Here is an 18898-nt window from a genome sequence, read left to right as displayed (position 1 = left end):
ACTGTTCTAAGCGCTGGGGTAGACACAAAGTTAACAGGTTGTCCCACTTGGGGCTCCCAGTCTTAATCCCCATTTTACAGACGAGGGAACTGAGGCCCAGAGAATAATAATAATAATAATAATAATAATAGTATTTGTTAAGTGCTTACTTTGTGCCGAGCACTGTTCTAAGCGCTGGGGTAGACACAGAGTTAACAGGTTGTCCCACGTGGGGCTCCCAGTCTTAATCCCCATTTTACAGATGAGGGAACTGAGGCCCAGAGAATAATAATAATAATAATAATAATAATGGTATTTGTTAAGTGCTTTGTACCAAGCACTGTTCTAAGCGCTGGGGTAGACACAAAGTTAACAGGTTGTCCCACATGGGGCTCCCAGTCCTGTCTCCGCCTTCTCGACTGTGAGCCCGCTGTTGGGTAGGGACCGTCTCTATATGTTACCAACTTGGGCTTCCCAAGCGCTTAGTCCAGTGCTCTGCACACAGTAAGCGCTCAATAAATACGATTGAATGAATGAATCTGTAAATTCATCTGTTAAACGGGGGATTCAAGACTGTGAGCCCCCCATGGGACAACCTGATCACCTTGTATCCCCCCCAGCGCTTAGAACAGTGCTTTGCCCATAGTAAGCGCTTAATAAATGCCATTATTATTATTTGTCCCTTTCCCCTCTAGACTGTAAGCGTTTTGTGGGTAGAGAGTTCATTCAGTCGTATTTATTGAACGCTTACCGTTTGCAGAGCACTACACTAAGCGCTTGGGAAGCAGCGTGGCTGAGTGGAAAGAGCCCGGGCTTTGGAGTCAGAGGTCATGGGTTCAAATCCCGGCTCCGCCACTTGTCAGCTGGGTGACTTTGGGCAAGTCACTTCCCTTCTCTGGGCCTCAGTTCCCTCCTCTGCATGTGGATTCTTTTCCACCCGGTTGTTTTTACGGTATTTAAGCGCTTACTATATGGTAATAATAGTAATAAAATGGCATTTATTAAGCACTTATGTGCAAAGCACTGTTCTAAGCGCTGGGGAGGTTACAGGATGATCAGGTTGTCCCACGGGGGGCTCACAGTTTTAATCCCCATTTTACAGATGAGGTCACTGAGGCACTGTGAGCCCAATGTTGGGTAGGGATTGTCTCTATATGTTGCCAACTTGTACTTCCCAAGCGCTTAGTCCAGTGCTCTGCACACAGTAAGCGCTCAATAAATACGATTGATTGATTGATTAAGTGACTGCCCCAAAGTCCCACAGCTAACAGTTGGCAGAGCCGGGATCTGAACCCATGACCGCCGACTCCAAAGCCCCTGCTCTTCCCACTGAACCACACGGCTGCTGCTTCTTCGTCTAGTACAGCCCCTGGCACATAGTACACGCTTAACAAATACTCTATCATCATCATCAATCGTATTTATTGAGCGCTTACTATGTGCAGAGCACTGTACTAAGCGCTTGGGAAGTCCAAATTGGCAACATATAGAGACAGTCCCTACCCAACAGTGGGCTCACAGTCTAAAAGGGGGAGACAGAGAACAAAACCAAACATACTAACAAAATAAAATAAATAGAATAGAGATGTACAAGTAAAATAAATAAATAAATAGAGTAAATAAATAGAGTAAGACTCTAGACTGTAAGCCCGTTGTGGGGAGGGAATGCGTCTGCTTACTGTTTCGTCCTCTTTCCCAGGCTCTTAGTAGAGTTCTCTGCGCCCATCATCATCATCAATCGTATTTATTGAGCGCTTACTATGTGCAGAGCACTGGACTAAGCGCTTGGGAAGTACAAATTGGCAACATATAGAGACAGTCCCTACCCAACAGTGGGCTCACAGTCTAAAAGGGGGAGACAGAGAACAAAACCAAACATACTAACAAAATAAAATAAATAGTTTAGATATGTACAAGTAAAATAAATAAATAAATAGAGCAAATAAATAAATAAATGGAGTAAGACTCTAGACTGTAAGCCCGTTGTGGGGAGGGAATGCAATATTGCATCTGGTTACTGTTTCGTCCTCTTTCCCAGGCTCTTAGTAGAGTGCTCTGTGCCCATCATCATCATCAATCGTATTTATTGAGCGCTTACTATGTGCAGAGCACTGTACTAAGCGCTTGGGAAGTCCAAATTGGCAACATATAGAGACAGTCCCTACCCAACAGTGGGCTCACAGTCTAAAAGGGGGAGACGGAGAACAAAACCAAACATACTAACAAAATAAAATAAGTAGTTTAGATATGTACAAGTAAAATAAATAAATAAATAGAGCAAATAAATAAATAAATGGAGTAAGACTCTAGACTGTAAGCCCGTTGTGGGGAGGGAATGCAATATTGCATCTGGTTACTGTTTCGTCCTCTTTCCCAGGCTCTTAGTAGAGTGCTCTGCGCCCATCATCATCATCATCATCAGTCGTATTTATTGAGCGCTTACTATGTGCAGAGCACTGTACTAAGCGCTTGGGAAGTCCAAATTGGCAACATATAGAGACAGTCCCTACCCAACAGTGGGCTCCCAGTCTAAAAGGGGGAGACAGAGAACAAAACCAAACATACTAACAAAATAAAATAAATAGGATAGATATGTACAAGTAAAATAAATAAATAAATAGAGCAAATAAATAAATAAATGGAGTAAGACTCTAGACTGTAAGCCCGTTATGGGGAGGGAATGCAATATTGCATCTGGTTACTGTTTCGTCCTCTTTCCCAGGCTCTTAGTAGAGTGCTCTGCGCCCATCATCATCATCATCATCAGTCGTATTTATTGAGCGCTTACTATGTGCAGAGCACTGTACTAAGCGCTTGGGAAGTCCAAATTGGCAACATATAGAGACAGTCCCTACCCAACAGTGGGCTCCCAGTCTAAAAGGGGGAGACAGAGAACAAAACCAAACATACTAACAAAATAAAATAAATAGGATAGATATGTACAAGTAAAATAAATAAATAAATAGAGCAAATAAATAAATAAATGGAGTAAGACTCTAGACTGTAAGCCCGTTATGGGGAGGGAATGCAATATTGCATCTGGTTACTGTTTCGTCCTCTTTCCCAGGCTCTTAGTAGAGTGCTCTGCGCCCATCATCATCATCATCATCAGTCGTATTTATTGAGCGCTTACTATGTGCAGAGCACTGTACTAAGCGCTTGGGAAGTACAAATTGGCAACATCTAGAGACAGTCCCTACCCAACAGTGGGCTGCCAGTCTAAAAGGGGGAGACGGAGAACAAAACCAAACATGCTAACAAAATAAAATAAATAGGATAGATATGTACAAGTAAAATAAATCAATAAATAGAGTAATAAATATGTACAAACATATATACATATATACAGGTGCTGTGGGGAAGGGAAGGAGGTAAGGTGGGGGGATGGAGGGGGGAGGAGGGGGAGAGGAAGGAAGGGGCTCAGTCTGGGAAGGCCTCCTGGAGGAGGGGAGCTCTCAGCAGGGCCTTGAAGGGAGGAAGAGAGCCCAGTAAGCGCTCAGTAAGTACAATTGAATGAGTTAATTATTATGATTAAAGGTTGGTAATGACCCACCCTTGTTTATAGCCGTTCTTGAAGCCCGAAGGAAGGAAGGGTGGGGCGGCGGCCTTCTGTGTTTGCGCCTTGCTCTAACCACATCAGGTTCTGCAAACTGGTTTTTTATCTTTTTTTTTTTTTGGGGGTGGTGTTTGTGAAGCGCTCATTATGTGCCCGGCACTATTAAGCGCTTAGTACAGTGCTCTGCACACAGTAAGCGCTCAGTAAATACGATTGATTGATTCTAAGTGCCAGGGTAAAGAGCAGTAGAAGCAGATATGTTGCTGACTTGTACTTCCCAAGCGCTTGGTACAGTGCTCGGCACACAGTAAGCGCTCAATAAATACGATTGAATGAATGAATGAATGGGACACAGTTCCCTTGCGATGGCGGAAGATTTAATCTTCATTTGACGGGTGAGAAAACCGAAGCCTGAAGAATAATAGTAATAATGGCATTAAGCGCTTACTATGTGCAAAGCGCTGTTCTAAGCGCTGGGGAGGTTACAAGGTGATCGGGTTGTCCCACGGGGAGGCTCACAGTCTTCATCCCCATTTTACAGATGAGGGGACTGAGGCACAGAGAAGTGAAGTGACTTGCCCAAGGTCACCCAGCTGACAAGTGGCGGAGCCGGGATTTGAACCCATGACCTCTGAGCCACTCTAGATAACAGTAGAAGCAGACTTATACTTTCCAAGCGCTTAGTACAGTGCTCTGCACACAGTAAGCATTCAATAAATACGAATGAACGAATAATAATAATAATAATGGCATTTATTAAGCGCTTACTATGTGCAAAGCGCTGTTCTAAGCGCTGGGGAGGTTACAAGGTGATCGGGTTGTCCCACGGGGAGGCTCACAGTCTTCATCCCCATTTTACAGATGAGGGGACTGAGGCACAGAGAAGTGAAGTGACTTGCCCAAGGTCACCCAGCTGACAAGTGGCGGAGCCGGGATTTGAACCCATGACCTCTGAGCCACTCTAGATAACAGTAGAAGCAGACTTATACTTTCCAAGCGCTTAGTACAGTGCTCTGCACACAGTAAGCATTCAATAAATACGAATGAACGAATAATAATAATAATAATGGCATTTATTAAGCGCTTACTATGTGCAAAGCACTGTTCTAAGCGCTGAGTGAATGGGACATAGTTCCCTTCTGATGGCGGGAGGAAGATTTAATCTCCATTTGACAGGTGAGAAAACCGAAGCCTGGAGAATAATAGTAGTAATAATGGTGGTCTTCTAGACTGTGTGCAGAGCACTGTACTGAGTGCTTGGGAAGTACAAGAGAAGCAGCATGGCCCAGTGGCAAGAGCCCAGGCTTTGGAGTCAGAGGTCATGGGTTCAAATCCTGCTCCGCCAATTGTCAGCTGTGTGACTTTGGGCAAGTCACTTGACTTCTCTGGGCCTCAGTTCCCTCATCTGGAAAATGGGGATGAAGACTGTGAGCCCCCCGTGGGACAAACTGATCACCTTGTAACCTCCCCAGCGCTTGGAACAGCGCTTTGCACGTAGTAAGCGCTTAATAAATGCCATCATTATTATTATTATTGTAATCTCCCCAGCGCTTAGAACGGTGCTTTGCACATAGTAAGCGCTTAATAAGTGCCATCATCATCATTATTATTATTGGGCCTCAGTTCCCTCATCTGTAAAATGGGGATGAAGACTGTGAGCCCCCTGTGGGACAACCTGATCTCCTTGTAATCTCCCCAGCGCTTAGAACAGCGCTTTGCACCTAGTAATCGCTTAATAAATGTCGTCATTATTATTATTATTATACGTTGGACAACGTGATCACCTTGTATCCTCCCCAGCGCTTAGAACAGCGCTTTACACATAGTAAGCGCTTAATAAATGCCATCATTATTATTATTATTGTACGTTGGACAACGTGATCACCTTGTATCCTCAGCTCTTTGCACATAGTAAGTGCTTAGCAGGTCCATTATTATTATTATTATTATTATTATCATTATTATTATTATCATCATCATCATCAATCGTATTTATTGAGCGCTTACTATGTGCAGAGCACTGTACTAAGCGCTTGGGAAGTACAAATTGGCAACATAGAGAGACAGTCCCTACCCAACAGTGGGCTCACAGTCTGAAAGGGGGGAGACAGAGAACAAAACCAAACATACTAACAAAATCAATTATCATAATATAAATTATCATTATTTGCGTGGGTTTTTTAACCCAGTCTCCGGGACGGGGAATGAGTTAATCGCTTCCAGGAAGTTCCCTTGGAACCAGGGCGGGGAAAAGCTGAGGAGGGATCAGGGGTGACTCTTCCCGCCTGGCTGGCAGCCCGTGGGTCGCCGCCTCACCCCCCGCGCCCGGCTGCCATTGGCCACTCTGGCCCCCGGATCATCATCATCATCATCAATCGTATTTATTGAGCGCTTACTGTGTGCAGAGCACTGTACTAAGCGCTTGTATGCCAGGATGCCACCCCAGTAGCCCGGTGGAGTAGCAGGTAGCCCCGGGCCCACCCACCTGGGCCTCACTGGACTTTCCAGCCCCGTGACAGATGAGAAAAGGAGTCCAGCCAACGAGGAGACCCAGTTGGCCCTCCTGGAGGCCCTAGTCCGTCGACTATTTACTAAGCGCCCACCGGGCGCAGAGCACTGGACTAAGCGCTGGGGAAGAGGACAGCAGCCCGTCACTCAACATGGTCTTGAACACCGAGGACGGGGAGGGTGAGTCCCAGTCGGAGGGAACGGGAAGCGGGCCCGGTTCCGCTCGTCTTTCCGGATTCGCGGGATGGGAGCGTCAAGATGGAAGGCCTGGCCCGGCCTTGTGGAGACAAGGTAATAATAATAATAAAATAATGGCATTTATTAAGCGCTTGCCATGTGCAAAGCACTGTACTGAGCGCGCTGGGGAATTTACAAGGTGATCAGGCTGTCCCACGTGGGGCTCACGGTCTTAATCCCCGTTTTACAGAGGAGGTCACTGAGGCCCAGAGAATCAATCATCCATCGTATTTATTGAGCGCTTACTGTGTGCAGAGCACTGTACTAAGCGCTTGGGAAGTACAAGTTGGCAGAGAAGTGAAGTGACTTGCCCAATCAATCAATCGTATTTATTGAGCGCTTACTCTGTGCAGAGCACTGTACTAAGCGCTTGGGAAGTACAAATTGGCAACACATAGAGACAGTCCCTACCCAACAGTGGGCTCACAGTCTAAAAGGGGGAGACAGAGAACAGAACCAAACATACCAACAAAATAAAATAAATAGGATAGAAATGTACAAGTAAAATGAATAAAAAAATAAATAGAGTAATAAATATGTACAAACATATATACATATATACAGGTGCTGTGGGGAAGGGAAGGAGGTAAGATGGGGGGATGGAGAGGGTGATGAGGGGGACAGGAAGGAAGGGGCTCAGTCTGGGAAGGCCTCCTGGAGGAGGTGACTTGCCCAAAGTCACCCAGCTGACAAGTGGGCGAGCCGGGATTTGAACCGATGACCTCCGACTTCAAAGCCCGGGCTCTTTCTGCGGGGCCACGCTGCTTCCGAACTTCCCAAGCGCTTAGTACAGCGCTCTGCCCACAGCAAGCGCTCCATAAATACGACGGCAGTACAGCCTAGTGGCTAGAGCCTGCTAGACTGTGAGCCCACTGTTGGGTAGGGACCGTCTCTATATGGTGCCAACTTGTACTTCCCGAGCGCTTAGTACAGTGCTCTGCACACAGTAAGCGCTCAGTAAATACGATTAATTGAGCCTGGGCTTGAGAGTCAGAGGACGTGGGTTCTCATCCTGGCTCCGTCACTTGTCTGTTGTGTGACGTTGGGCAAGTTGCTTCACTTCTCTGCGCCTCAGTTTTTTTTTTTTTTAATGGCATTTATTAAGCGCTTACTATGTGCAAAGCACTGTTCTAAGCGCAGTTACCTCATCTACAATAATAATAATGGTATTTGTTAAGTGCTTACTATGTACGAAGGGGATTAAGACTGTGAGCCCCACTTGGTCAACCCGATTACCTTGTATCTACCCCAGCGCTTAGAACAGTGCTTGGCACGCTCAACAAATAGTGCTCTGCACATAGTAAGCGCTCAATAAATACGATTGATGATGATAGAAGCAGCGTGGCTCGGTGGAAAGAGTCCGGGCTTTGGCGTCAGAGGTCATGGGTTCGAATCCCGGCTCTGCCAATCGTCAGCTGTGTGACTTTGGGCAAGTTGCTTCACTTCTCTGTGCTTCAGTTTTTTTTTAATGGCATTTATTAAGCACTTACTATGTGCAAAGCACTGTTCTAAGTGCAGTTACCTCATTGTGGCTCAGTGGAAAGAGCCTGGGCTTGGGAGTCAGAGGTCATGGGTTCGAATCCGAGCTCTACCACATGTCTGCTGTGTGACCTTGGGCAAGTCACTTCACTTCTCTGCGCCTCAGTTACCTCATCTGTAAAATGGGGATTATGACTGTGAGCCCCACGTGGGACAACCTGATCACCTTGCATCCTCCCCAGTGCTTAGAATAGTGCTTTGCACATAGTAAGCACTTAACAAATGCCATTATTATTATTATTACTATTATTATTATTATTATCACTTCTCTGGGCCTCAGTTCCCTCATCTGTAAAATAGGGGTGAAGACTGTGAGTCCTACGTGGCACAACCTGATTACCTTGTAACCTCCCCAGTGCTTAGAACAGTGCTTTGCACGTAGTAAGCGCTTAACAAATGCTATTATTATTATTATTATTATTATTATTATTATTATTATTATTATTATTATTATCACTTCTCTGGGCCTCAGTTCCCTCATCTGTAAAATAGGGGTGAAGACTGTGAGCCCTACGTGGGACAACCTGATTACCTTGTAACCTCCCCAGTGCTTAGAACAGTGCTTTGCACGTAGTAAGCGCTTAATAAATGCCATTATTGTTATTATGATTGTTAATATTACTATTTATTGAGCCCTTGCCAGGCACAGAGCACTGTATGAAGTGTCTGGGAGAGTCCAATACGCCCCCTCATCATCAGTGGTGTTTATTGAGTGCTTAATGGGTGAGGAGCAATGTAGGAAGCGCCAGGAAAAGCATGGCTTAATGGATAGAGCTCGGGCCGCGGAGTCAGAAGGCCCTGGGTTCATCATCATCATCATCATCAATCGTATTTATTGAGCGCTTACTGTGTGCAGAGCACTGTACTAAGCGCTTGGGAAGTACAAGCTGGCAACATCTAGAGACAGTCCCTACCCAACAGCGGGCTCACAGTCTAGAAGGGGGAGACAGAGAACAAAACCAAACATACTAACAAAATAAAATAAATAGAATAGATAGGTACAAGCAAAATAAATAGAGTAATAAATACGTACAAACATATATACATATATACAGGTGCTGTGGGGAAGGGAAAGATCATCATCATCAGGGAAAGATCATCATCATCATGGAAAGATCATCATCATCATGGGTTCTCATCCTGGCCCTGCCCCATGTCTGCTGTGTGACCTTGGGCAAGTCACCTCACTCGTCTGGGCCTCAGTGCCCTCACCTGTAAAATGGGGAGGAAGACTGTGAGCCCCGTGTGGGACAGGGGCTGTGTCCAACCTGATTACCCTGTAGCTATCCTGGGAATTAGAACAGTGCTTTGCATGTAGTAAGCGCTTAATAAATGCCATTATTATTATTATTGTTAATATTACTATTTATTGAGCACTTGCCAGGCACAGAGCGCTGTATGAAGTGCCTGGGAGAGTCCGATAAGCCCCCTCGTCATCAGTGGTGTTTATTGAGTGCTTAATGGGTGAGGAGCAATGTAGGAAGCGCCAGGAAAAACATGGCTTAATGGATAGAGCTCCGGCCTCGGAGTCAGAAGGCCCTGGGTTCATCATCATCATCATCATCAATCGTATTTATTGAGCGCTTACTGTGTGCAGAGCACTGGACTAAGCGCTTGGGAAGTACAAGCTGGCAACATATAGAGACAGTCCCTACCCAACGGCGGGCTCACAGTCTAGAAGGGGGAGACAGAGAACAAAACCAAACATACTAACAAAATAAAATAAATAGAATAGATAGGTACAAGCAAAATAAATTAATAAATAGAGTAATAAATATGTACAAACATATATACATATATACAGGTGCTGTGGGGAAGGGAAAGATCATCATCATCATGGGTTCTCATCCTGGCCCGGCCCCATGTCTGCTGTGTGACCTCGGGCAAGTCACCTCACTCGTCTGGGCCTCAGTGCCCTCACCTGTAAAATGGGGAGGAAGACTGTGAGCCCCGTGTGGGACGGGCTGTGTCCAACCTGATTACCCTGTAGCTACCCTGGCAGTTAGAACAGTGCCTGGCACATAGGGCTTAACAAAAACCATTTTGGGTATTTTTGTGGACCGAAAATGTTGTCAAATGGTATGATTTTTATGTTATTCAGAGAAAGAGAGGAGTTAATGAGATCTTCCCTTACCTCAGTTGCCCCGGAGGCTCTTAGCAACTTTCTATGACTCCAACGTGGGTGTGAAGTACCTGCAAATGTGGCAACTCCCTGAAAAATCCCAACAAAAGGCAAATTGCCCCGGGATGAGCGGAGACCCAGCTGAGAGAACTTGGAAAAAGTGATTACTATCACTGTCCAAAATGATTAATCAGTCGTGGCTGTGACCTTGGTCAAGTCACTTCTCTTCTCTGGGCGTGTTACCTCATCTTCATTCGTTAAATCGTATTTATCGAACGCTTGCTGTGTGCAGAGCATCATCATCATCAATCATCAATCGTATTTATTGAGCGCTTACTGTGTGCAGAGCACTGTACTAAGCGCTTGGGAAGTACAAATTGGCAACATATAGAGACAGTCCCTACCCAACAGTGGGCTCGCAGTCTAAAAGGGGGAGACAGAGAACAAAACCAAACATACTAACAAAATAAAATAAATAGAATAGATACGTACAAATAAAATAAATAAATAAATAGAGTAAAAAATATGTACAAACATATATACAGAGCACTGGACTAAGTGCTTTGGAAAGTACAGTTTGGTAGTAGAGAAGATTTTTGCCCACACCAGGCTTACAGTCTAGGAGAGGGGAGACAGACATCAAAACAAGTAAACAGGTCAAATGGGGGTGACGACTGGTCTTGCCTGGGATTCAAAGTCTGGGACTTGCTGTGATTCGAACCCTGGTCCTGCCTGGGATTCAAAGTCTGGTCCTTGCTGTGATTCGAACCCTGGCCCTGCTTGGGCTTCAACGTCTGGTCGTTGCTGTGATTTGAACCCTGGTCCTGCCTGGGCTTCAACGTCTGGTCGTTGCTGTGATTCGAACTCTGGTCCTTCCTGGGATTCAAAGTCTGGTCCTTCCTGTGATTTGCACCCTGGTCCTGCCTGGGATTCAAAGTCTGGTCCTTGCTGTGATTCGAACTCTGGTCCTGCCTGGGATTCAAAGTCTGATCCTTGCTGTGATTTGAACCCTGGTCCTGCCTGGGCTTCAACGTCTGGTTCTTGCTGTGATTCGAACTCTGGTCCTGCCTGGGATTCAAAGTCTGGTCCTGCCTGGGATTCAAAGTCTGGTCCTTGCTGTGATTCGAACCCTGGTCCTGCCTGGGATTCAAAGTCTGGTCCTTGCTGTGATTCGAACCCTGGTCCTGCCTGGGATTCAAAGTCTGGTCCTTGCTGTGATTCGAACCCTGGTCCTGCCTGGGATTCAAAGTCTGGTCCTTGTTGTGATTCGAACCCTGGTCCTGCCTGGGATTCAAAGTCTGGTCCTTGCTGTGATTCGAACCCTCGTCCTGCCTGGGATTCAAAGTCTGGTCCTTGCTGTGATTCGAACTCTGGTCCTTCCTGGGATTCAAAGTCTGGTTCTTGTTGTGATTCGAACCCTGGTCCTTCCTGGGATTCAAAGTCTGGTCCTTGCTGTGATTCGAACCCTCGTCCTACCTGAGATTCAAAGTCTGGTCCTTGCTGTGATTCGAACCCTGGTCCTGCCTGGGATTCAAAGCCTGGTCCTTGTTGTGATTCGAACCCTGGTCCTGCCTGGGATTCAAAGTCTGGTCCTTGCTGTGATTCAAACCCTGGTCCTGCTTGGGATTCAAAGTCTGGGACTTGCTGTGATTCGAACCCTGGCCCTGCTTGGGCTGCAGTGTCTGGTCCTTGCTGTGATTTGAACCCTGGTCCTCCCTGGGCTTCAGCGTCTGGTCGTTGCTGTGATTCGAACTCTGGTCCTTCCTGGGATTCAAAGTCTGGTCCTTGCTGTGATTCGAACCCTAGTCCTGCCTGGGATTCAAAGTCTGGTCCTTGTCGTGATTCGAACCCTGGTCCTGCCTGGGATTCAAAGTCTGGTCCTTGCCGTGATTTGAACCCTGGTCCTGCCTGGGATTCAAAGTCTGGTCCTTGCTGTGATTCGAACCCTAGTCCTGCCTGGGATTCAAAGTCTGGTCCTTGTCGTGATTCGAACCCTGGTCCTGCCTGGGATTCAAAGTCTGGTCCTTGCTGTGATTCGAACCCTGGTCCTTCCTGGGATTCAAAGTCTGGTCCTTGCTGTGATTTGCACCCTGGTCCTGCCTGGGATTCAAAGTCTGGTCCTTGTTGTGATTCGAACCCTGGTCCTGCCTGGGATTCAAAGTCTGGTCCTTGATGTGAGTCGAACCCTGGTCCTGCCTGGGATTCAAAGTCTGGTTCTTGTTGTGATTCAAACCCTGGTCCTGCCAGGGATTCAAAGTCTGGTCCTTGCTGTGATTCGAACCCTAGTCCTGCCTGGGATTCAAAGTCTGGTCCTTGCTGTGATTCGAACCCTGGTCCTGCCTGGGATTCAAAGTCTGGTCCTTGCTGTGATTTGCACCCTGGTCCTGTCTGGGATTCAGAGTCTGGTCCTTGTTGTGATTCAAACCCTGGTCCTGCCTGAGATTCAAAGTCTGGTCCCTTCTGTGATTCGAACCCTGGTCCTGCCTGGGATTCAAAGTCTGGTCCTTGCTGTGATTCGAACCTTGGTCCTGCCTGGGATTCAAAGTCTGGTCCTTGCTGTGATTCGAACCCTGGTCCTGCCTGGGATTCAAAGTCTGGACCTTGTTGTGATTCGAACCCTGGTCCTGCCTGGGATTCAAAGTCTGGTCCTTGCTGTGATTTGAACTCCGGTCTTGCCTGGATTCAAAGTCTGGTCCTTGCTGTGATTCAAACCCTGGTCCTGCCTAGGTTTTGATGTCTGGTTCTCGCTGTGATTTGAACCCTGGTCCTGCCTAGGTTTTGATGTCTGGTTCTCACTGTGATTCGAACCCTGGTCCTGCCTGGGTTTTGATGTCTGGTCCTTGCTGTGATTCGAACCCTGTTCCTGCCTGGGATTCAAAGCCTGGTCCTTGCTGTGATTCAAACCCTGGTCCTGCCTGGGTTTTGATGTCTGGTCCTTGCTGTGATTCGAACCCTGTTCCTGCCTGGGATTCAAAGTCTGGTCCTTGCTGTGATTCGAACCCTGGTCCTGCCTGGGATTCAAAGTCTGGTCCTTGCTGTGATTCGAACCTTGGCCCTGCTGTGACTCTAAGGAGGGGCAGTGATGGGTTGAAAGTGGGGCGGGGAGGGGGGAGCGCAGCCCCCTCCTCTCCACTGGCCCGTGCAGACAGGCAAGGGTTAATAGACTGGGGGAGGGGGAGGAGGGGACCAGAGGCCTCTGCCTCCCTGCAGCCCTCCCTCCATCCCCTCCCTCGCTCCCTTCCTCCTTCCTTCCCTCCACTCCCTGGTGAGGAGGATGATGATGCTATTTGTTCGGCGCTTACTACATGCCAAGCACTGGTCTAAGCGCCGGGGTAGATAATAATTGTGATGGTATTTGTTAGGCGCTTACTACGTGCCAAGCACTGGTCTAATCGCCGGGGTAGATAATAATGATGATGGTATTTATTAAGCGCTTACTACATGCCAAGCACTGGTCTAAGCACCGGGGTAGATAATAATTGTGATGGTATTTGTTAGGCGCTTACTACGTGCCAAGCACTGGTCTAATCGCCGGGGTAGATAATAATGATGATGGTATTTATTGAGCGCTTACTACGTGCCAAGCACTGGTCTAAGTGCCGGGGTAGATAATAGTTGTGATGGTATTTGTTAGGCGCTTACTACATGCCAAGCACTGGTCTAAGCACCGGGGTAGATAATAATAATGATGGTATTTATTAAGCGCTTACTACGTGCCAAGAACTGGTCTAAGCACCGGGGTAGATAATAATAATGATGGTATTTATTAAGCGCTTACTACGTGCCAAGCACTGGTCTAAGCACCAGGGTAGATAATAATAGTGATGGTATTTGAAGTGCTTACTACGTGCCAAGCACTGTTCTAAGTGCCGGGGCAGAAACAGGATCATCAGGTTGTCCCACAGGCTTCATCCCCATTTTCCAGATGAGGCAACCGAGGCACAGAGGAGGGAAGTGACTGGCCCAGAGTGACCCAGCAGATAAGTGGCAGAGATGGGATGATGATAATAATAATAACGATGGCATTTGTTAAGCGCTTACTATGTGCCAAGCACCGTTCTAAGCGCTGGAGTAGATACAAGGCGATCAGGTTGGCCCACGTGGGGCTCACAGTCTTCATCCCCATTTTCCAGATGAGGTCACTGAGGCCCAGAGAAGTGAAGTGACTTGCGCCGACAATCAGAGAAGCAGCGTGGCTCAGTGGAAAGAGTCCGGGCTTGGGAGTCAGAGGTCGTGGGTTCGAATCCCGACCCTGCCACATGTCTGCGGTGTGACCTTGGGCAAGTCACTTGACTTCTCTGAGCCTCAGTTCCGTCAACTGTAAAATGGGGATGAAGACCGTGAGCCCCCCGTGGGACAACCTGATCACCTTGTATCCCCCCCAGCGCTTAGAACAGTGCTTTGCACCTAGTAAGCGCTTAACAAATGCTATTATTATTATTATTATTATTATTATTATTATTATTATTATTAAGTGGGGGCTTCGGGATTCAAACCCAGGGCCTCTGACTCCCAAGCGCTTAGTATTTATTTATTTATTTTTTTTACTTGTACATATCTATTCTATTTATTTTATTTTGTTCTCTGTCTCCCCGTTCTAGACTGTGAGCCCACGGTTGGGTAGGGACCGTCTCTATGTGTTGCCAACTTGTACTTCCCAAGCACTTAGTAATAATAATAATAATAATAGTTGGCATTTGTTAAGCGCTTACTATGTGCAAAGCACTGTTCTAAGCGCTGGGGAGGATACAGGGTAATCAGGTTGTCCCACGTGGGGCTCACAGTCTTCATCCCCATTTTACAGATGAGGGAACTGAGGCCCAGAGAAGTGAAGTGACTGGCCCAAAGTCGCCCAGCTGACGAGGGATTTGAACCCATGACCTCTGACTCCAAAGCCCGTGCTCTTTCCACTGAGCCACGCTGCAGCGCTCAATAAATACGATTGATTGATTGATTGATTAGTCCAGTGCTCTGCACACAGTAAGCGCTCAATAAATCCGATTGATTGATTGACTGATTAGTCCAGTGCTCTGCACACAGTAAGCGCTCAATAAATCCGATTGAATGAATGAAGCCCGGGCTCTTGCCGCTAAGCGACGCTGCCTCTCTTCCTCCCCATCCCTCCCTCCATCCCTGTCTCCCTTCCTCCATCTCCTCCCTCCCATCCCATCCCATCCCATCCCTGCATCTCCTCCCTCCCATCCTCTCTCTGTCCCTCCCTCCATCCCTCCCTGGCTCCATCCTTCCATCCTCCCGCCCACCGGCCCCCGGTTGTCGCGGAGCCCCCTTGGCGGGCAGCAGTGGGTGGGTGGCCATCTGCCCGCCGTTCCGCAGCCCCCGCCCACCCTGGGCGCACCGAAGCCCCCCGCGGGGAGGGGACCGGAGGAGAGGGGGCAAGCTGGGACACACACACACACACACACACACACACACAGCTCCTCTCTCCCTGTGGTCCGTCCCTCAGGGGTGACCACCGGGCACCTGATGTGGAAGGCCGGGGCTGTCCAGGCCCCGGGGCCCTGGCACCGCCCGGACAGCTGGACCCCCATGGTAAGGGGCCGGGCCTGGGGTGGGGACTGGTCCAGGGGGCCAGCGGGCAGCGGGTGTCGCGGATCCCCCGCCAGGCCCGAAGCGAGAGGCAGCTGCTGACCAGAGAGCACCTTCCCCCCTTCCTTGGGGGGTCTCCCTCCCTGGGAGGTGGGGTGGGGGGCTCCTGATGCTGTGTCAGCCGCCCCTTCGGCCCCCAACCCCATGGGATGCGCCATCGGCCCCCATGGCAGGACCACCCGGGCCCCGCGGCCTAGCAGGGCCCGATTGATTGGCGTCCGCTTGTCATCAGGGACCCGCTTTCTCTCCTTCAATTTTCTCTTCTGTCCCCCAAGGCCCCCCACCTCCGCTCCCCTCCTCTGCCGGCGCCATCCCAAGGGAAGGGGCCCCAAGGAAGAGCAGATCCGGGGAGGAGGAGGAGGAGGAGGAGGAGGAAGGAGGGCATCCCTTCCCTCCCAGGGACCGGCCTGCCGTCCACTCTGAGGGGAAGGAGAGGAAAAGGTGGGGGGCCCTAAGCGCATCTTTGGGGGCGGGCAGGGAAGCGGGGGTACCAGTCCATCCGCCCACCGCAGCCGGGCCGAGGCCCAGAGCTCGCATGACTTAGCCGGGGAGGAGGTGGGAGGGATGGGGACCCCTCTGCCCATCAATCTGCGCTCTCAGAGGAGGGAGATGGGGGGCACACGGAGCCCCCCACCAAGGGCCGCCCGTCCCCGGCCGGCGCTGACTTGTGCGGGACGTTCTGCAGCCTGGGGGGCCGGGAGGGACGCTCGCCTCTCTGCGTGGGGGAGCCGGGGCAGGCCTTGGTACTGGTGACCCATTCTTTTGATAGTCAAATTTGCGTGATTAATTTCATCCATTATATATAGAATACGCAGTGAGGGTAAGGCAATAAGGATCAGGATAATAGCTGGCAGAATAGTTCAAATAGTTTCCACTTCTTGAGCGTCTGTAGTGTTCGTGGGAGTGAATTTTGTGGTTGGTATTGTTGAGATAACATAAAGAACTAAGGAACTAATAAGACAATTATTAAGGTGTGATCGTGGAAGTGTTTGTGGGAGTGAATTTTGGGGTTAGTATTGTTGAGATAACATAAAGAACTAAGGAACTAAGGAGAAAGACAATTATTAAGGTGTGATAGTGGAAGTGTTTGTGTGAGTTAATTTTGGGGTTAGTGTTGTTGAGATAACATAAAGAACTAAGGAACTAATAAGAAAGACAATTATTAAGGTGTGATCGTGGAAGTGTTTGTGTGAGTGAATTTTGGGGTTAGTATTGTTGAGATAACATAACTAAGGAACTAATAAGAAAGACAATTATTAAGGTGTGATCGTGGAAGTGTTTGTGTGAGTTAATTTTGGGGTTGGTATTGTTGAGGTAACATAAAGAACTAAGGAACTAATAAGAAAGACAATTATTAAGGTGTGATCGTGGAAGTGTTTGTGTGAGTGAATTTTGTGGTTAGTATTGTTGAGATAACATAACTAAGGAACTAATAAGAAAGACAATTATTAAGGTGTGATCGTGGAAGTGTTTGTGTGAGTTAATTTTGGGGTTGGTATTGTTGAGGTAACATAAAGAACTAAGGAACTAATAAGAAAGACAATTATTAAGGTGTGATCGTGGAAGTGTTTGTGTGAGTTAATTTTGGGGTTGGTATTGTTGAGATAACATAAAGAACTAAGGAACTAAGGAGAAAGACAATTATTAAGGTGTGACCGTGGAAGTGTAAGAGTTCCTCTATAATGGGTGAGGTTGCATCAGGGCGGTGGGGGTTCTCAGCATCCCTGGAGACAACCCCCAGGGGTATTTGGAATTCCCAAATCCCTCCCGACCGGGATGTGTATCTGGGGAGGGTGGGGATATCGGCTCCAAAATGTGATTGCCCACCCGAAAACTTCACACCGAGCAGATGCCCCCTCCACGTGCCCCGTGGCCGGCTCCCAATAATAATAATAATAATGACGGCATTTATTAATCAATCGTATTAAGCTCTTACTATGTGCCAAGCACTGTTCAAAGCGCTGGGGAGGTTACAAGGAGATCAGGTTGTCCCACGGGGGGCTCCCAGTCTTCATCCCCGTTTTGCAGATGAGCTAACTGAGGCCCAGAGAAGTGAAGTGACTTGCCCCAAATCACACAGCTGACAACTGGAGGAGCCGGGATTTGAACCCATGACTTCTGACTCCAAAGCCCAGACTCTTTCCACTGAGCCACGCTAAAAGTCCACACTTGGGCCACCTTGATTCTTTTTTTTTTTCTAATGGTATTTGCGCTCAATAAATACAATTGAATGAATAAATGAATGCTGTGTGTGACCAGGGGCAAGCCACTTGACTTCTCTGGGCCTCAGTTCCCTCCTCTGTAAAATGGGGACTGAGACCGTGAGCCCCCCGTGGGACAACCTGATCACCTTGTAACCTCCCCAGCGCTTAGAACAGTGCTTTGCACATCGTAAGCGCTTAATAAATGCCATTATTATTGTTATCATTATTATTTGTTCATTCAATCGTATTTATTGAGTGCTTACTGTTCATTCATTCACTCAATCGTATTTATTGAGCGCTTACTGTGTGCAGAGCACTGTACTAAGCGCTTGGGAAGTACAAGTTGGCAACAGTAACTTTGCACACTTGTGTGCAAAGCACTTGGGAGAGTACAATGTAAGCGCTTACTGTGTGACAGACACTGTACTGAGCGCTGGGGTAGATACAGGCGAATTGGGTTGGACACAGTTCATGTCCCCTGGTGGGGCTTACGGTCTCAATCCCCATTTTTCAGATGAGTCCTTCAGTGCTTATTTCAATCAATCAATCAATCAATCGTATTTATTGAGCGTTTACTGTGTGCAGAGCACTGTACTAAGCGCTTGGGAAGTCCAAGTTGGCAACATATAGAGACAGTCCCTACCCAACAGAGGGCTCACAGTCTAAAAGGGGGAGACAGAGAACAAAACCAAATATACTAACAAAATAAAATAAATAGAATAGATATGTACAAGTAAAATAAATAAATAGAGTAATAAATATGTACAAACATATATACATATATACAGGTGCTGTAGGGAAGGGGAGGAGGTAAGATGGGGGGATGGAGAGGGGGACGAGGGGGAGAGGAAGGAAGGGGCTCAGTCTGGGAAGGCCTCCTGGAGTAGGTGAGCAGTAATGTGTGCAGAGCACTGTTCTTAGAGAAGCAGCGTGGCTCAGTCAATCAATCAATCAATCAGTCAATCGTATTTATTGAGCGCTTACTGTGTGCAGAGCACTGGAGTACGCGCTTGGGAAATACAAATTGGCAACATCAAGAGACGGTCCCTACCCAACAGCGGGCTCACAGTCTAGAAGGGGGAGACAGAGAACAAAACCAAACATATTAAGAAAATAAAATCAATCAATCAATCAATCATATTTATT

The 18898-nt window shown here is 47.7% G+C and overlaps 1 protein-coding gene across 4 annotated transcripts in view; it reads left to right on the top strand.

Moving 5' to 3' along the window:
- Positions 1-18898, top strand: part of CYTH1 (cytohesin 1) — a 92606-nt gene that overhangs the window by 38289 nt on the left and 35419 nt on the right. The window contains exon 1 of one of the 4 annotated variants that reach the window (XM_038742089.1): positions 5965-6223. The exons of 1 other annotated variant lie outside the window; for it this stretch is intronic. In XM_038742089.1, the coding sequence (XP_038598017.1) occupies positions 6196-6223 (28 nt within the window). In that variant the 5' untranslated portion in view covers positions 5965-6195. Of the gene's footprint in view, positions 1-5964; positions 6224-6284; positions 6335-15237; positions 15492-18898 lie in introns of those variants that run through there. 2 more of the 4 variants (XM_038742092.1, XM_038742091.1) reach the window with 2 other exon arrangements.

The sequence above is a fragment of the Tachyglossus aculeatus genome, unplaced genomic scaffold (genome assembly GCF_015852505.1).
Source record: "Tachyglossus aculeatus isolate mTacAcu1 unplaced genomic scaffold, mTacAcu1.pri SUPER_34, whole genome shotgun sequence".
NCBI lineage: Eukaryota > Metazoa > Chordata > Mammalia > Monotremata > Tachyglossidae > Tachyglossus > Tachyglossus aculeatus.
This window is presented reverse-complemented; position numbering and strand designations above follow the sequence as displayed.